At 48.2% G+C, this 17,092-nt stretch overlaps 1 protein-coding gene across 2 annotated transcripts; it reads left to right on the top strand.

The window, feature by feature from the left end:
* Positions 1-1,279: 1,279 nt before the first annotated feature.
* Positions 1,280-14,597, top strand: RAB41 (RAB41, member RAS oncogene family). Of its 2 annotated transcripts, none has more exons than XM_009996588.1 (7): positions 1,280-1,330; positions 2,545-2,598; positions 8,322-8,427; positions 8,711-8,822; positions 11,481-11,574; positions 13,318-13,384; positions 14,077-14,597. In XM_009996588.1, the coding sequence occupies exons 1-7, from the start codon at positions 1,301-1,303 to the stop codon at positions 14,139-14,141; spliced, it is 528 nt and encodes a 175-aa protein (XP_009994890.1). In that variant the 5' UTR covers positions 1,280-1,300; the 3' UTR covers positions 14,142-14,597. The 2 variants fall into 2 exon arrangements, with proteins under 2 accessions (XP_009994890.1, XP_009994889.1); XM_009996587.1 differs by lacking the exons at positions 8,322-8,427; positions 11,481-11,574 and adding exons at positions 4,636-4,741; positions 10,912-11,005 and having other exon boundaries at positions 14,077-14,489.
* The last annotated feature ends 2,495 nt before the right edge of the window (positions 14,598-17,092 follow it).

Genomic DNA, 17,092 nt, shown 5'->3' with positions numbered 1-17,092 from the left:
GCGTCTGGGATGAACGCGGTGGCTCTGGGGCTGCTGCTCCGCCCTGTGTGGCGGCTGCGGGCCTGTCCGCGCCCAGGGCTGAGCACAGAGCGTCCTGCAGGGAGGGAATCCTGCGCTGGGAGGCTGGGGAGACACTGGGACGGGTTGCCCAGGGAAGCTGTGCCTGCCCCAGCAGTGTGGCAGTGTTGAAGGGCAGGCTGGATGGGGCTTGGAGCAGCCTGGGCTGGTGGGAGGTGTCCCTGCCCATGCAGGGGGTGGGACTGGATGATCTTTCAGGTCCCTTCCAACCCACACCAGTCTGGGATTCTCTGATATACTGGAGAGAGAAAATCAATGGGAAAGCAGTGCTGCTTGTGTGGTGTGGCTGGTGCCTGCCTTACCTCTTTGTTTTCTTGTTTTGCCTGCCCCTTCCCTCATACTGAATGGATGAGTTGTGTCTTTTTTTTCTTGAGATTGTGGTGTTCCTGGCTGGATTACCCTCTTACTGCTCAGCTCCACCTCAATCCCAGAACTGTGGGTCTTGAAGAGATTTCCAGAAGTTACCTAATTCCCCTGCCTTACCATGGCAGGGTCAGTGTTGCTGCTGACAGACATTTGTTTAACCTGGTTTTACTGTTCACAATTTCCCAGTCTCTAAGCAGCATAAACCTTTTCCCACTTTTCTTCCATCCACACCCTTTGAATTTTCCTTGGCTTCCTCCAGCTCCCAAAGAGAGAGTCAAAGATTTTATCTTTTCTTATCACTTAGTTGCTTGCCAATAGTTGCAAACCTTAAGGTTTTTAAGCAAGCCACCCAAGTTTTTACTCTGTACCTAAAACCTTGGTGTGAGGAAAGGATGTAAGTCTTGAGTGTTGCTCATTTCTCCATCCAGAGGCAGCCACACAGCACCCAGGACATCACTCTGGCTTGTTTTGGTGTTTGTGTCTAGAAGTCCAAGGCTTGGTGGTTATATCAGTACCAAATTATGAGTAATAAAGCAGATTTATTGCCCGTTTAAAGCAAACTAATTAATAATCCTTTGTCATATGCATCACAAGGTGCCTAATTTTCAGGCCTGGTTTTCGCTGTGATTAATTTTTTACCTACTGAGATGGATTTGGCTTAACATCCCCATGTCATTTGGTAAATGAGTTCCTTAGCTGTCTTTTTGCTGGGAAATATCCTTAGGTTGGCAACTTCCTTCTCATCCTGTCACTTTCAAAGCAGCAGCTACTTTGGTTTGGTTTTTTTTCCACTGCTGCTTGAAAGTAATTTTTCTTTTCTTTTATAGTTGGGAAGACCTCTCTGATCACCAGGTTTATGTATGACAGTTTTGACAATACTTACCAGGTATGTTGTAGTGGGTTTTTAAAAAATATATCTATATATCTATATATATATCTGGGTAAATCTGTCCCCTGCTGCTACGTTTCCCCAGGAGGTGTCAGGTCAATATCATGTGTAAGGTTGTCCAGGATCCTTGCAGTGGAGATGAGACTTCATGATGAAGCCCAACATCTGGTGTGATGTCAGGAATTAAGTGTATGCAGGAAAGAAGCCAGGTTTAGATCCTGTCTGCATACATGAGGGGCTTCAAGGAATGGGAAGAGACATTGGTTTATGGGGTTGGCTGCCAGAGAAAGGTGATGGTCAGGATGGGTATGGAAGTCTCAGGAAAGAAAGAATAAGACCTGAACATACTTGTGGTAGTTCTTGGCCTCTGCCATCTGAGTCCAGAGTGCATAGGTGGATCTGCAAGAAGTCACCATGGTGTGTTCTCTCAAGTCATTTGATTTAGGACTATTTTTGATTTAAAGCAAAAGGCTAGAAAAAGCCAGGGAAATCTTGGCAGGGACAGAGTAGGGTAGGGATGAAGAAGTTGCAGATGGGAAGCTGAAGATGTGCAGGAGGCCTGAAGATAGCAGGAGGAGCTAGGTGCCTCAGAAGCACTTAACAGTATTCCAGCTTAAGGAAGATAAGACTATGGTGTTCTCTTTGAATTCAGGCCAGAAAGAGATACTGGTTTAGACTGGAGTAATTTTAAGCTGGAAAAGGAAGAGAAAAAATTGCTGTCCAGCAGTGGAAAGAGGTTAAGAGAAAGAACTTCCTGGACATGAGCCTTCTGCTTGTCACTGGAGAGGGAACACGCTCTGGAATGAAAGCCCCAAATACAAACGTGGCTTTTTAGCTTTCAGCACAACTGCCTGTCACCTGTATGTGTAGTTTGCTCCACCTCTCATTATTTCTAATGAGGTAACTCCTACCAGAGGGAGTTGCAGTAGACCAAGAGGAGATGCCTGTTCAGATAGGATCTGTGTTGGGATGTGGGAATGCCTGAGGGTAAAATCCAGACTCCAGGTTCTTGTGCAGTGTTGGAAGAGCTCTGTGAAACCAAGGTGGTGCAGATACCCAGACTGCTCTGCTTTTATCAGCTCCGTTGGAGGCAAAAGTCTTCAACAGCTTAACTATAAGTTTCTGAGAGCTTGTGGAGAAAGGTCTGATGTGCAGGTGCTGGAAGGGAGGGGGGGGAGGGCTGCAGTTACTGATGCTTTTCTTCTTTCCAGGCGACCATTGGAATTGATTTCCTGTCCAAAACGATGTATCTTGAAGACCGCACGGTAAGTGAGGCAGTGAGGCAGCTGCCTGGTGCTGTGGCAGCTGCAGGGGGAGCACTGCCTGCTCTGCCTGCCCCTGCCTCCTCCACTGGCTGCTGCAATCCCACAGGATTCGAATCAAACCACTGACCCACTCTCCTGTTTCTGGTGCTTCTTAATATCTGGTACCTATCAGGTGGAATGAACTAAAAATCTTTTCATTCCACATCGGGGCAAGCTAATGTCTGTATGCCAGGCAGTGCCTGCTCTGTGTACTCTAGGCATGGTTTGCTCCCAGAATGTGCAGCTCTGCCTTTGGGATTGTCAGTATAAATGGGGCTGAGCAGACTGCAAGTATTTCCAAGCCTTGGAGTTACTCACCATTACCAGTGCTGCCATAGATCCTCCCCATAGAAAGGTTCTTCTCTTAAGAAAGCAGTTTTGCATTTAGCTTGCATGAGATTCCTTTTCTACATAAAGAGATCCCTCTCATCCCTCTCCTGTCTTTCAGTATTTGTCTTTTCATTAGTTCACATGTTGCTACTGCTTGCCTTTTTGCTAGTTTTACTGCTGGCTGAGGAGTATGAAACTGTTGGGGGGAGGAAGGGACCAGAGGCGTGATGGAAATCCTTTGTGTTGCTTTGGGTCTGGTGCTTCTGAAGAAGTCTCAGCCCAGTGTGCGTGCTGAGTTTCCTGAGTGCTTCTCTGCCATCTCAGCAGTCATTCACTGTTAGAAAAGACATGGCTTAGTCTTTGGGAGAAACGACTAGGATAAAATTCTTCAGTAGTGCTGGCAGAGGCAGAAGGAGAGAAAAGTCTTGGGAATGCAGGTTGACACCTGTGAAGGCAGTTTGGAGTGCCTAGGTGCTGTTTTCAGCAGTGGTGTCTTGATTTCATGTGGTTGTGTGGGTCAGGATGTCCTTCACCTGCTGGCCTGCTATCCAGAAGACACAGTTTTCCTTCCAGTGTTGGACATACTGTTAGGTCTCCTGGTTATCTAAGTGGTCCACAGAGCCCGTGAAGCCTGTTTAAATAACAGAGAGGTGGTTGATGTGGATAAAGGGAGGGAGGAATACAAGCACACGAGCTCAGAAAACTCAGGCAGAATTTCTCAGCTGTAGCCAGTGCTGTGTTTTGCAGCAGCTTTGACTGCTGAGCCTTTCACTGCAGCTTGTGCTTTGGTCCTTACACCAGATGATAGATCCTGAGTTATATCTGTGCCAGGTCACTCAGCTCTACAGGTGGTCTGGGTAGCACATAGTAGCCAGCAGAAGGCACAAACACACGTGAAGTTGGGTTCTTCAGAACAGTCTCCAGTGGCCTCCCATGGGGGGCAGCTGTGGGTAGGTCATTTCCAGCATGTTGCCCTCACACTGGGAGCTGTGGCACTACCAGAGCTGGGGCCACCAGAAGCCCCATCCTCGTTCCCACCCACCAGGCTGACAGTCCTGTGCAGCGACAACCTCGTTCTTGAAGACCCAGGAGTATTTCCATAACTGTGTCTAGCTACCTTCCCAGACTTGGAATTTAAGCCCAGGATAAGCCAGTCTGGAGGGTGCCTGCTGCCCTGGCTTGGTGCCTGACACCAGTAGGTCTCCAGGAGCAGGGTGATGTCCTTGAGGTCAGGAGTGGGCACTCCCAGCCAGCTGGAGGCTGCAGGTGCTGGTGTGGCTGTTCCAGCCAGAGGCCCCAGGCAGGATGCTCAGCTGTGTGTGCTTATTGCCCTGCTTAGCAGGTGGTGTGGGAAGGGGTTTTTTTAAGGATATCTTGGGTTTATGCTTAAATGGAAGAAAATGTTCCTGTGTGTGAGGTCCTGAGGGGTCTGTGGTGGGAGGAAGGTCTTTCAGAGGTGCTGGGCTGAGGTTACAAGAACACCCGGTGCTGTTGGCTCTTTGCCCATTTCTGTTCCATTTCAAGTTTCCTTTTGTTGCATTGTTTGGGTTTTCTTTGCCTTGCAATTTATTTTCTTTTAATTTTCATTTCACTTGAGTTTTGGTTTTGTTCTCCATTTTCCTGCTCTTCCCTTCTCCCCCTCTTCCCCTCCACTTTTCCATTTCCCAGATCAGGCTGCAGCTGTGGGACACAGCCGGCCAGGAGAGGTTCCGCAGCCTCATTCCCAGCTACATCCGTGACTCTGCTGTGGCTGTCATTGTCTTTGACATCACAAGTAGGTACTGAGCCCGAGGGTCTGCAGGGACCCTGCCTTTAACACATCCCTTTTGTGCACTGGGAGAGGTGGTGGTGTGTGAAAGAAGTCCTGTCAGCCTCAGGACTGTGGGGGTGCTGTGGGCAGAGGTGGAGTAGCTGAGCGTCTTCCCCCACAACCAGTGGTAGCTCCATCCCATAATTCAGAAATTGGGGGAATTTTTTAACCCTGGTCTACTCAAAGCTCCAACAATAGAAGTGATGCACAGAGGGGTTGGCAGGTGTTTGACAGGGGTTGTGCCTTCCTGTGTGCCTGTGCTGGTTGCAGAGGTGATTGGTTGCCTTTGGAAAGCATTTTACTTTGTCTGGTTTGGATGGGTTTGGGTTTCTTTTAAAACCTGAAAATGAATTTTTTCTCTCTGGATAACTAGAGGGATAATACTAGTAACAGCTTCAGATGTCAAAACAAAGGAACACTGTCAGGGTGTGAAACAATCCAACACCCACGTAAACAAAATCTATGTAGGAATTTGTGTGGAATCAAGACTTCTGTTTCACTGAAGGTGAGAGCTGGTGGTTCATGTGAGAGAGCTTTTGAAAGAGGAGATGTACCACTACCGTCATTTCTCAAGAATGAGCAAGCTTATGGGGAAATTCTCTACAACTTGGCATAAGTATTTTAGTATAAGATACAAATGCAATTGTTACATTGTAAATCCTTGTTATTGGTTCCTTTTTTCAGCTCAGCTACAGCATCAGCAAAGATACCTAGGCAGGATCCAGCATCATGTGGACAAAGTCTGAGTAAAGAATGTAGCACAGATGAAAAACCTCTGGCCCACCTTTTATTCTGTCTCAAAGTCTGGATTATAGTGAAGCTTTGTGGACCACGGGTTTGGTTTGTTTTGGTTCACTGAAGTGCTTAAGAAATAGTGGAGTTCTGTTATGATTTATCCTAGGCGTTAGGGCAAATAGTTACCTGGTCTTTCCTGTAGCAGGAGTAGCTGACTCTGAGAGGATTTGTGCAAACTGGTATAAAGCTGAAGTGTTGTTTGAGGAGTGCTAAGATGTGCAGGTGATGGGCACACAGCTGGGTGAGGCAGCCTGGCCAGGCTCCATAGCTTGGCATCTCTTCTCCCCCATGTCATGGACACTGATTATCCAGGCAGGTGGAAGAGTCTTGCCACATTCTAGGATGTTCTCAATGGCTTCCAGGTGTGTAAAAAATAGTTGAGCAATAGCTGACTTCATCTTGCCTTGGTAAGGGTCTGATCTATTCAGGTAACTTCATTTTTTCTTGCTATTGTTCTTAGTGACTGAGAGACTTTTGGTTTCCTTGTGTTATTGAAGCAACATGCTCACGTACATACTCATGGTGGTGAGCACTGGTTCCTTTATTACTCTGAAGAGCTGCATATTTGTGTTATCTTCAGTGGTAACTGTGTTTGGGAGCCTCAGATGGTCTCCTGTAAGTTAATGCTGCTCATTGTAGTGTAAAATAGGGACAGTCCCATAGGACATATTTAAGTACCAGCCAAGATGCTCTTAAACTAGTAGAGGAAAAACTATTGGCTAATGTGTGGGGAGCTGAGAAGAGCAAGAGAAATTGCTCAGTTATTGTTAATCTGCTGGGCAAGAAATGCAAGTGGCCTGTGGAGAGATCCATGGTGACAGTCCCTACTGCAACTCAGGCCCCTCCCTGAACAAGTTACCCTCTTTCTGAGGCAGGCTGGGTTAGTGTTTGGTTGAGGACCTTTCTCTCCAGACCAGTTGGGTCATGAGCCTGCTCTCATGTTTGAGTGGGTTATTTATATTCCCTCTTCCCCTCCAAAATGGGTACACATGGACTGGGATTTGTATAAAGGAGCAGCCTCAGGAACACATTCCTGTTTGATCTGCCCCAGGTGTTCCAGCTGCAGCAGGGGGGTTGGACTTGATTATCTTCAGAGGTCCCTTCTAACCCTTATGATTCCATGAACACTGCAGCTGGCTCCCTTGGGTCACTTCAGGGGTGCTTGCATGTGGTGCCCACACACTAGCTGAAGCCTTCCCTCAATTAGTGTCACACTTCACTGCAATAAGCTTAGTGGGACCAGTTCTTTCCCCAGACTGTGGTACTTCCTGTAGTTACCTTTTGGATGATGAGTCTGAAAGTTGGAGTGTTTGAATCACCACCCTGGGAAAATTCCTGGTGTAGCAGCAATGTCTTGGGGACCATGTGGAAGCTTGTTGTGAAGTCCAACAGCAAGAGCCCAAACCTGTCATTATCAATCTGACCTGCTGGCACCAGAGGAATATTGTCGAGGTGCTTGGAGTTTATCACCCTGAGTTTCCTGGGGTGATGAGGAGCCCTGACTTTTGCTGCTGTACTCAAGGCTGCCTTCAGAATGAACCAGGAGCTAATTGCTTTGACTGTAAGCCCTAATCTTCCTTAAGCTCCAGGGCATCAGATCTACGTAGGCTGATGCAGATATGATGTTGTTTTGAATCTGCCTGTATCAAGGCACCACTCTGCAGACCTGTGCTCTGTCCAGCTCTTGTTCCTCTTCTAAACAAGCCAATTACTGGTCCTTCTGCAGCTGCTTTCTGCCTTGCAGCCAGTCTCCTGCAAGCTGCCTTATTAACTGCTGCTCTGTGCACCAACAACTGCTCTCCCTGGCTGCTGAGCAAGTGGCTTTGTGAGCACAGCTAACTGATTCATGTCCTTAGGCTGGGAACCAGTCTGTGCCCTCCTCTGACACTCCTGTCTGCTGGGAATGCCAGTTGGCATCCTGTTTTCTGGCAGTGCAGCACTGCTTGTACCACTCACCGCGTGGGGCAGGAGCTTGGAAGGCAACGGGGTCACTCCCAGTTGTGAAGAGCTTTTCTTTGGTGTTCACTGGGGTAGCTGGGCGTGTTTTCACCATTGCTATTTCAAACAGGCAGGTCCCAGACCTTGGAGCTGTCACATAAAATAGGTCAGTTGGTGTTTGGGCACAGTTCTGGAGATCTCTCATGCTTGTTTCTGACTCATTTTTTGAAGGAGGGAACCTGCTACCCCCTATATCATGTGAAACCCACAGGTGCAGCATTTGCTTTTGTTTCTGCTGGAGCTTGTTACTGATTGCTTTAATCTTGCCAAGAAATCCCCATTCCCATCTTCTGGATGCTTGGTGCTGGAGAATGAAAGCTGTTTTACTACCTGGGCTGGGGGAGTTGAGTGTCTGTCACATGGGAATCGCCCAGAAAGCTTTGATCTGAGATGCTCTAGGCCAGGAGTCCTGCAGAGGGCCCCATACACAGTACTGAGTAGACCAGGAAGACCAGTCCTGTGTGACTTGTGAGCTACTGCTGTGAGCAGTGATGTAGGAGCCAGAACCCAGAGCTCTTGGGAGCAGCAGGATCTCTGGGCAGGCAGAGGAGGTGACCAAGGCGCAGGATCTAGAGTGGGAAGAACCGTCTTCTGTGGTGTTGGGCGAGTTTACAAGGTGAACCTCAGCTTCTCAGGCTGAGCTGCATACAGTTCATTGTAGAAATGGCCTTTTCTCTAAAGGACAGTTTCCTCCTGTTTTCTCTCTCTTTTGCTCTCTCCCCCTCTGCTCTCCCTGGCCTGGTACCAGCAGGTTCGGCTGCAGCTCTGGGACACAGCCGGCCAGGAGCGGTTCCGCAGTCTCATTCCCAGCTACATCCGCGACTCCACTATTGCTGTGGTAGTCTATGACATTACAAGTGAGTGCTGCTTTGCTCTCTCCTTATTTGAAATCTTACATGTCAGCAGAACTAAGAAGTTACAACCAGAAGTTCTGCAAAAAAAAAAAGATGATTAATGTTAGGAATGTTTTATGTTTTGCCCCTGCCTTGTTTTTCTGTCTGAGCAGAAAACAGTTTATGGGTTGTTTTCTTTACGTGATGTGGGGAGATTTGGAGAAGCACCTGAGTACAAGCATAGCATTATTCCTCTCTCTGAAAAGCAGCTTTGTCCTCAGCACTCCCATTTGCTTCTTCCCTACAGACTTGAATTCTTTCCAGCAAACCTCCAAGTGGATTGATGACGTCCGGACAGAGAGAGGAAGCGATGTCATCATCATGTTGGTGGGGAACAAAACTGACCTGGCAGACAAGAGGTAATGGAGGGGACCTGGTGGCCTTGCTGCCCTGACCAGTCAAAGCAGGGAACAGGCTAACTAGTCTGTCTTCAGAACAATCCTTGGCTTTAAATGAAGCATGAATAGCTTGTCATGAAAGTCATATTTCTGTTTCAGTATATGCAAAGTTACTCCCCTTTGCTAGTCTACAAATAGTTTCAGTTAAAGCAAATGCCCCTAAAAGAATTCCTGTTACTTAGTTTAAGTATCCCTGGACCATGTTTCTCAACAGTGTATTGTCCAGTTTTTCCTTTTGTGCTGAGATAAAGCCACAAATATGTCCTGCAAAAGCAAGGAAATCTTCCTTATTATTATTCTTATTACTTATACGACTCTTGCTGCATGTGCAAGTGTAAGATCATAGTAAAGTTTCCTCTTGTTACAAGATGCAGCAGGAGCTTTTACAGTATCAGCCAAGACTTAAAGTGCCAGTACTTTAAACTGAAACATCTTCACAGACACTAGGCATTCTAAACTGTGCTCTCTGTGTGTCATGGCACATGTGGAGTATTGAAATAATGGGGAATTTGTATCTGATGCAAAAGGAAGCATCTCAGAAGGGCAGAACTGGGAAACACCTGGATCTCACAGCAAAATGAGGTGTTATCAAACCCTTATCCTTTAGCAGTTCACAAGATGCTTCTGATCAGAAGGTAACAGCTTGACAAGCCTAACAGGTAGAACATAATATATTATCAGAAAATCTTGCCCTGATAACTGAACTGCCTATTTGTTTGCTCTGTTTCTTGGGATGATGGGCCTGGTAGGGATCTGACTGTTTCACTGTTGGATGCTCTCCCATTTGCTATTCTAAACCTTGCTTTACTCACTCCTGCAGTGTACATGTGAATATTTTGTGAAGTGGTTTCCCCTTGTGGCTTTGGTGTTGTCCAGATGCTCGTGTGGGACAAGAGCCAGTATCCCTGGCTGCACAGACTGGTGTCAGGAGATCCTTTTGGCCCTTTGTCCCTGTAGAAGTCTGTTAGTTCTTGTTTGTCATGCCTGGCAGGAAAAGCACAGACAGTTCTAATACCAGCAGGTGGTTTGAGTCAGTGGACAAAAGGATCAAGTCAGGCACCAGCTGGTGCTGTGTGGGTTTTATGCTGATGGTTCTCACAGAAACGTGTTCTGTGTCCTCCACACAAACCGCCTTTCAACAGGAGGCCATTCTAAGTGTCCTGTGCCTTGCTCTTTGGAAAGGTTGGTAAAACTTGGTGGTCAGAGCTCCAGAAAGATGATAAACATGCGTATAGCTGATTTGAATTAAGAATTCCAGGTGGCAGGAGCTCAGATCAGACTGGTCTCTACAATCAGCTTACAAAAGCAACTGAGCAAAATCCGAGATGTTCTGCTTGAGCCAGTTCTGGATGTTGAGTATTTTTACACCCTCCTGGGAGCTAGAAATAACTGCAGCTCCCTGACTGAACAACCTGGTGTTTAGCTTTGAGGCTTTCTGATTTCTATCAAAATCCAATTTCATGTGGAACTGGGAAGCTCAATGGGATAATTTCTGCCTTGGATTATTTCCTGATAGTACATAGGGGAAGTGCAGAGTGTGTGTGCAGGACAGCTCACCCAGCACTGCCATAAAAGTGAAAAATACTAGAAAGTTGTTTGAAACATGGCTACAGTTGAAGTTCATGTAGGAACCAGAAATTCTTATTTTAGAAGTGACAGTTGTCCTGGTCAAGGCTAGAATTTGGAATGATGATGTTACCCAGGTAGCAGTAAAAGAAGCTGCCTTGCCTTTCTTCTGAAGGGAAGTTAGATCTGTGTGAGGCTGGACAAAGCCACAGTGTCACTGTGAGCTGGGTCACATTTTTGGAAATATAACCCAGCCATTCATCCTATGGGAAAAAAAACAAGTGATGCTGCAAGTTAAGTTCTGAGGCCAAAAAGCTGAACTAAAAATAGCATTTTTCTTATTTGCTACAGGTTTTATTTCCCGTTAGTGTTGCTTCAGTTGGTGGATGGGGTTTTTTTTTGTCTTTTTTTTCTTTTGATCATTTTTGGTCTATTTTTCTTTGTGTTGGTTTTTCTTTTCTGTGATTTGTTCTCATTGCTGTAGACAGGTTTCTATAGAGGAGGGTGAGAGAAAAGCCCAAGAACTGAATATGATGTTTATTGAAACCAGTGCTAAAGCAGGATATAATGTGAAACAGGTATGTACAGGGTGTTGATCAGAGGTGCATTTGCAGGTGCTTACTCACAGGCAGCAGCCTGGCCCTTGCTGCTGGGTTGCTCTTGCTGCTGGAGCCTTTCTGGAATCTTCCTATAACCTTCTGGTGGCTTTGGGGAAACTGCTTTTTGTAGCAGGTGCAGCATGTGGGGATTCTTCCCTTGAGGATGCTGTGAGTGAGGCTCAGCTGTAAAACTTCATCCTGTGCTGATCATCTGCTAATAGCCATAAGTTCAAGTCTTTCCTGGGGAACTTCCCTGGGGATATTTCATTCTTAGCTGGAGAACCTGGGGGTCTGAAAGACTGAGAGGTCTTGAGGTCTCCATTGATGGACTCTGCACTCTTGTAGGGGGTGGTGAAGTGACCCTCTGCTGAAGAGCATCTCACTCACAGACACCTCTAACTCCCTGTCTGTTCTTCCTTTCTGTCTTTCTGCTTCTGTTTGCATCTTTGTGCAGGCAAATCACCACAGAAGAAGGTGAACAGAGAGCCAAAGAGCTGAATGTGATGTTCATTGAGACCAGTGCAAAGACTGGATACAATGTCAAACAGGTAGATCCACCTTCTGTTCCAGAGGCAGGAAATCTGAACTGTGCTGCCTCGTGTGTTTATGCTTCTGCCTGGGGTTCGTGTTCCATCACGGATTTGCTTATATGGTTTAATGTCACCCCCTGAAATGCTTCTTGCCCAGTGATCACTGCTGCTTTATCTAGGGGGAGATCCTTTCCTATCAAGCCTTCTTAAAGCTAAGCAAATCCTTAGCTTGAAAGAAAAGAGAATCTAAAACCAGAATGTGCTGAGGGGTAGGAATCTCAATATTTTGTGCAGCCAAAAAAAAATCCCTTTGCCACAATCAATTAACACAGTTTTCTCAAATCAATGTTGGTGTTCACTGGGGTGATGGGATATGCTCATGCACTAGAGCAGAATTCCTGCAGAGGCAGGAATAGTTGAGGTTGGAAGGGATCTCTGGAGATCATCTAGTCCAGCCCTTGTGCTCAGAGCAGGTTGCCCAGAGCTGACTCCAGTTGGGCTTTGAATATCTTAAAGGATAGAGACCCCATCTCCCCAGGACACTGTCCGTGCAGTAAAAACAAACTTTAAACTTTTTTTCTTACATTTAGACAGAAAATCTTGTATTTCAGCTTCTGCCTGTTGCCTCTTGCAGTAAAGCTTGTGATTCCACTCTCCACTAGTTCAGGAATAATTCTGAAGCATGGCAGAGCTTGGAGACTGAAGCAGCTGTGTAAGGTCCAGGGCTTTGCAGGGAGCATGAGAACTGGGACATGTCAGCTGGGAAACACACCAATTTACTTCTCACCAGCTGGTTTGGAGATTGGGATTAGGAGACTTTGGCTTTGTTTCTTTTGACTATTATGGATTGAATCCACTTCAGTCCTTGGTTCTAACTAACTTGCTTCATTTGCCAAGCAGGTGTTGGCAGTGAGAGCTCCTGTGACCATCAGGATGCTATAGACACCTTGCTGCTCTCTCAGGGCCTTGATTTTCCAAGGAACATAACTGGGAGGGGTGGGGAGAAGCCCCTGCCAAGATACTGAGAGAGAAATCCATTGTTGGTGACTCCTCTAGTTCTTGGTGCAGCAGTTCCCCCTGCCTGGCAGTGTCTGTGTTGTGTCAGCAGCTGCATCAGTGTCAGCAGGAGGAGCTCTAAGCATTGGCTTGGACAATTACACAAAACCATTTTCTGATTATTTTTTTTTTTAATGGGGATATGATAGTCCTTCCCAGCTCTAGCACATATTTAATAGCTTGAATGCAGCTCACTTGAGCCAGCTGCTTAGCTCAAAAATGGTTGTTTTGCAGCAGGGCTGAACTGAAAGAACAGGCTGTAAAACCTCAGTTATTCTATAGATTTTTTTAAACCTTTGGTCTCTTGGGAGGTCACTCACAAGTCCTGAGTTGTGTGCTGAAACATTGCTGTGTGCCAAGGTAGTTGAGGCTGGAAATGGTGGGTGATGTGTACTGGGTGCACGTGGGGATTGATCTGTGTATCCTGGAAGAACTGTTACTAATGAATTCCATGTTCTGTTCAAGTAGAAACAGGTAAAATGAGGCTGCCTGTTTTGTGGGTATTCAGTAACTTCTTGTAATAAAACTTGTTACATTTCTTAGGTAAAATTCTTTTGAAATATGTTAATAATGGCTCTGTTTGCTAAAGTACCCACATCATTAGCTTCTGCAATGTGAACTCAGAAGATCTGCTGTAAATCAGTGGTTTTTACCCTGCATTTTTTTCCTAACAAGCCTTCAGCTTTACCTGTTGCTGCTTTTCAGCTTTTCCGTCGCGTGGCTGCTGCCTTACCTGGGATGGACAGCACACCAGAGAAGAGCAAAGAAGACAGTATCCTTGCTTTCTCATCAGCAGCTTGTCCTGTTCTCACAGAATTTGGCCATTCTCAGGTTAGGTTGAGCTTCCTTATGTCTGGACACCTTGTGGGGATGGATCTTGTGGGGCTTTGCAGAGACAGGGCTGGACCACTCAGTGTAGCGTGGTGCTTGCCTAGGGTGTCAATTGAGGACCCTGCTTGTAGGCTGTGTATAAATGTACCCAGCTCCTTACAATGACAATCACAAGTTTTCCTTCCTCTGCTTAACCTTATGATAAAATTTGCCTAGTTTAAAAATACCATACTGCTTTCCTCTTTAGCACAGGGCTGTCTTGTGTGCAGACCTGGGCTCTGTCCTCTCAGTGGTCTTGATCCAGGGAAGCTGTGGCTGCCCCATCCCTGGCAGTGTTGAAGGGCAGGTTGGATGGGGCTTGGAGCAGCCTGGGCTGGTGGGAGGTGTCCCTGCCCATGGGTTTGGAACTGGATGATCTTTAAGGGGCCTTCCAACCCAAACCAGTCTATGCTTCTATGATACACCAAGTCCCCTGGTGTTGCAGTTCATCCTGCTCAGGCAGGGTATACTCTGCCAACACACTTGCCCCTCTCAAGAAGGGACAGCTAACACCTCTTCAGATCCTGGTCCTGTTCTGGGTTCCCTCCTTGTTTTCCCTTGAGCCAGGTGATCTCCTTAACTTGTCTCCTGCAGTGATCGACATCAAACTAGAGAAGCCTCCTGAGCAGCCAGTCACGGAGAGCGGGTGCTCCTGCTAACAGGCCTGTTCTCCAGCAGCACATTCCCAACCCGGCCAGTCTCACTGAAGAACATCACAGCTCATTGGCTAGGCAACCCTACTTTGGGGGCTGAACAACCAATCTACTAAGCGAGCAAACTCCCTGTTTACTGGTGGGGAGCAGCCCCTCTTACTGCATGGTATGAGCTCTGAGTGCAGAATGAGTGTCCTGTCTTTTCATTTTTTATGTTGTTGCACTTTGGCACTGTGGTGGTGCCCTTTACACTCTCTCTCTTCCTCTCCTCCTCCCCCTCTTCCCTACCTGGAGCCTGTCCTCTCAGATGTATCTTGTGAATGCAATGAATGGAAAAGCCACCAAGTTAGGGAAGGCAAAAAAAAAAAAATGAAGCTTGGGGGTGGGCTTTCCACCTTCCTTACTGCCTTGCATCTTAACTAGTTCCCTGTCCACTCCAGCCCTGTCTTTGTCCTGCATCCCCACTTTCTCTGTGGAAAGGCTGCTCCTTTTGAACCAGTCAGTTTGACTCGGCCTTGCCTTTTTTGGACAATACAGGTTATCTGTTTCTAAGCTTTTGCTTCCTGCAGGGCACACACAATATTAGCTCTCCAGTTTCTCCTCTCTGTGGATGATCTTGGCTAATTCTTGCTCACGACTTCTGAGTTTTGCCCCCTCGTGTTACACACAGCACTTGGAAACCCCCAAACTCTGATAGCTTTGGCCTTGTTGCTCCCATTTGTGTAGCAGAGACATCCAACAGGCTGCTCTCCTCAACTGGAATATCCTCCCGTCCAGAGGACCTTGGTGCTGGGTGAGGGGTGGGCTGTCAGCTCTGGGGAAGGAAGAGGGCACAGAGGCTTTGCAGCGTGAGCCTAGGTGGGGAGAGACCCTCAGGGTGGTTTGTAGGCCTGGGTCCTATCAACAGGAAAAGCAAGCAGTTCCCTGCAATCCATCACTACGGGGCAATCCCTGCCCTGGGAGTCATGGATGCTGTGCAGGCTCTTCTCCCAGTCACTGTTCTCCTGTTCCTTGTCACGTAGGCTGGGAGCTTCTTCACAGGGAGCAGGGGAGCTTCAGCAGGTGGCAGGGCAGTGATTGCAGCTCTGCTCTCCTGCCTAGGTTGCTGCTGCAGGAAATCATACCCAGCTGCTTCTGCCTTTCTAGGAGACTTCTGGGGGATGGAGCTGGGAGCCATTTCACTTTTGGGGTAGTTTCAACATTGCCAAAGCAAAGATGAGCAGTGCAGGAATTTGTCAGGCCTGGGTAGAGGAGAGCAGGAACATAACACAGCAGCTGAAGTGACTCCTGGTGTCACTTCCTCACCTCGGAGGTTGGGCACTGTCCTCTGCCCCTGGGTCCTGATGACATCAGTAGAACTTCTCAGAGACTTGCTGGGGGTTGTTCATCCATCTGTGCTAACCAGAAGTCTGCAGGCTTGTTGAGAGCAAGGAGAACGAAGCCGTGGATGGCTCCAAGCCCCTCACTGCTCTGTTCATCACCCGGCCTGTGTCTCGCTGGCGGGCAGGAGCACGACTGACCGTGGTGTGACGGGTGGGGACAACAGTGTCTGGTGGTGGGTGACACCCCTGGCAGGATGGCTGTGGTCACTGGCACAGCCTGTAGGTGTCGAGGGTGAGAAGGGGCAGCCAAGGGCTGGGAGCTGGCAGCTGGCAGTCCCCTGGGGAGATGACAGTCCCCTGGCAGCAAGTTACCAGTGAGCAGGTGACTGACCTTTTTGTTCCCCAGAGCCCTGCCCCTTCCCCTCGGGCCCAGCTGGCCTGCAGGAGGAAGCAGGGATGTTTTTGCCCATTTCACTCTGGAGTGTCCACCCCTTTTCCTGCAGTCCCAGCTGGCAGAGCTGGGTCCCAGTGCCAGCAGGAAGCTCAGCCCCCTCCTCTGTACATAGCCCTGTTGTGTGGGAATTGCTGATGTTTGTCGGTGTGTCCATGTCTGCTGTAGAACAGGTTTTGCTGTCCCCTTCTCACAGGCAGATGTGAGCTGCTCTGCTGTTGTGTTGTTCTGAGTCACGGACCTGGGGGGAGGGAGGGGGGAGGCCCTAAGTAATGGGGGGGGAGGGGGGGTAACTAGTGAAATAAAATAGTTCACTTCCCACTGTCTTCTCTATGGATGTGTATAATATTGAGTGTGTGTCTGGCCCTGCTGTCTCCTAGCTGTTAGCAGAGTGTGACTATTACTATGAGTATGGACTGTCTGACCACAGCCGTGTATCACACTAAATAAAGTTATTTCACCAACACCTCTGCTTCCCCAGGGGGTCCTGGGGCTGCCTCTGCTTCTTTTCCTCCTAGTCTGACCTGCACAGGGTGGGGTTGGGCCCCAAGGGTGATGGGGGTCCAGGCTATGGCACTGGCCTTCCTTGGCAGTGATGTCCTGCTCCTGCAGTCTGAGGGATGTCACCACCCTGGTGGCCCCACTGTGTGAGGGGGTGTGACAGGATCCCCTTCCCCACTCCCCTGCCAGCCCCTTCCTCCCTGGGGGGGTGTTCAGCCTTGCTGGGTGCAGGTTTTGGGGTGCAGAACCTGTCCTCAGCCACCAGTGCTCTGCAGAGTGCCACATCCTGGCCGTGCTGGTGCAGGGGGTGTAGGATGATCTGCACAACATCCAGGATTGAGGGAGGTGGGACAGTGACAGCACCTGGCTGGTGACAAGGCTGAGGTGTGCTACTGCACCTGAGGGGGACAGGGGGTGAGACTGACACCAAAGTCCTGGCTTGTGTCAGAGGGGCACCTTATTTGCAGCAGTATCAGCTTCATCCAACGCCTGGAGAGTGAGCATGCTGGGCTAAGTGACCCTCCTGTTGAGATCTTAGGGGCTGGAGGGTCTTGTTAGGGGCAAAATGCTGCCCTAGGGCTGGTCAGCTGCAGGAGTCAGGGCCAGTCCCTTGGGCAGGACATGGTGCTGGCTCCTTACAGCTAAGCCAGCCTCCCGAGTGCAGCAGCCTGCCCCGACCGCAA

The sequence above is a fragment of the Chaetura pelagica genome, unplaced genomic scaffold (assembly GCF_000747805.2).
Source record: "Chaetura pelagica isolate M959 unplaced genomic scaffold, ChaPel_1.0 scaffold103, whole genome shotgun sequence".
Taxonomy (NCBI): domain Eukaryota; kingdom Metazoa; phylum Chordata; class Aves; order Apodiformes; family Apodidae; genus Chaetura; species Chaetura pelagica.
Note: the sequence above shows the minus strand (reverse complement) of the source record. Positions and strands in the feature narration are given on the sequence as shown.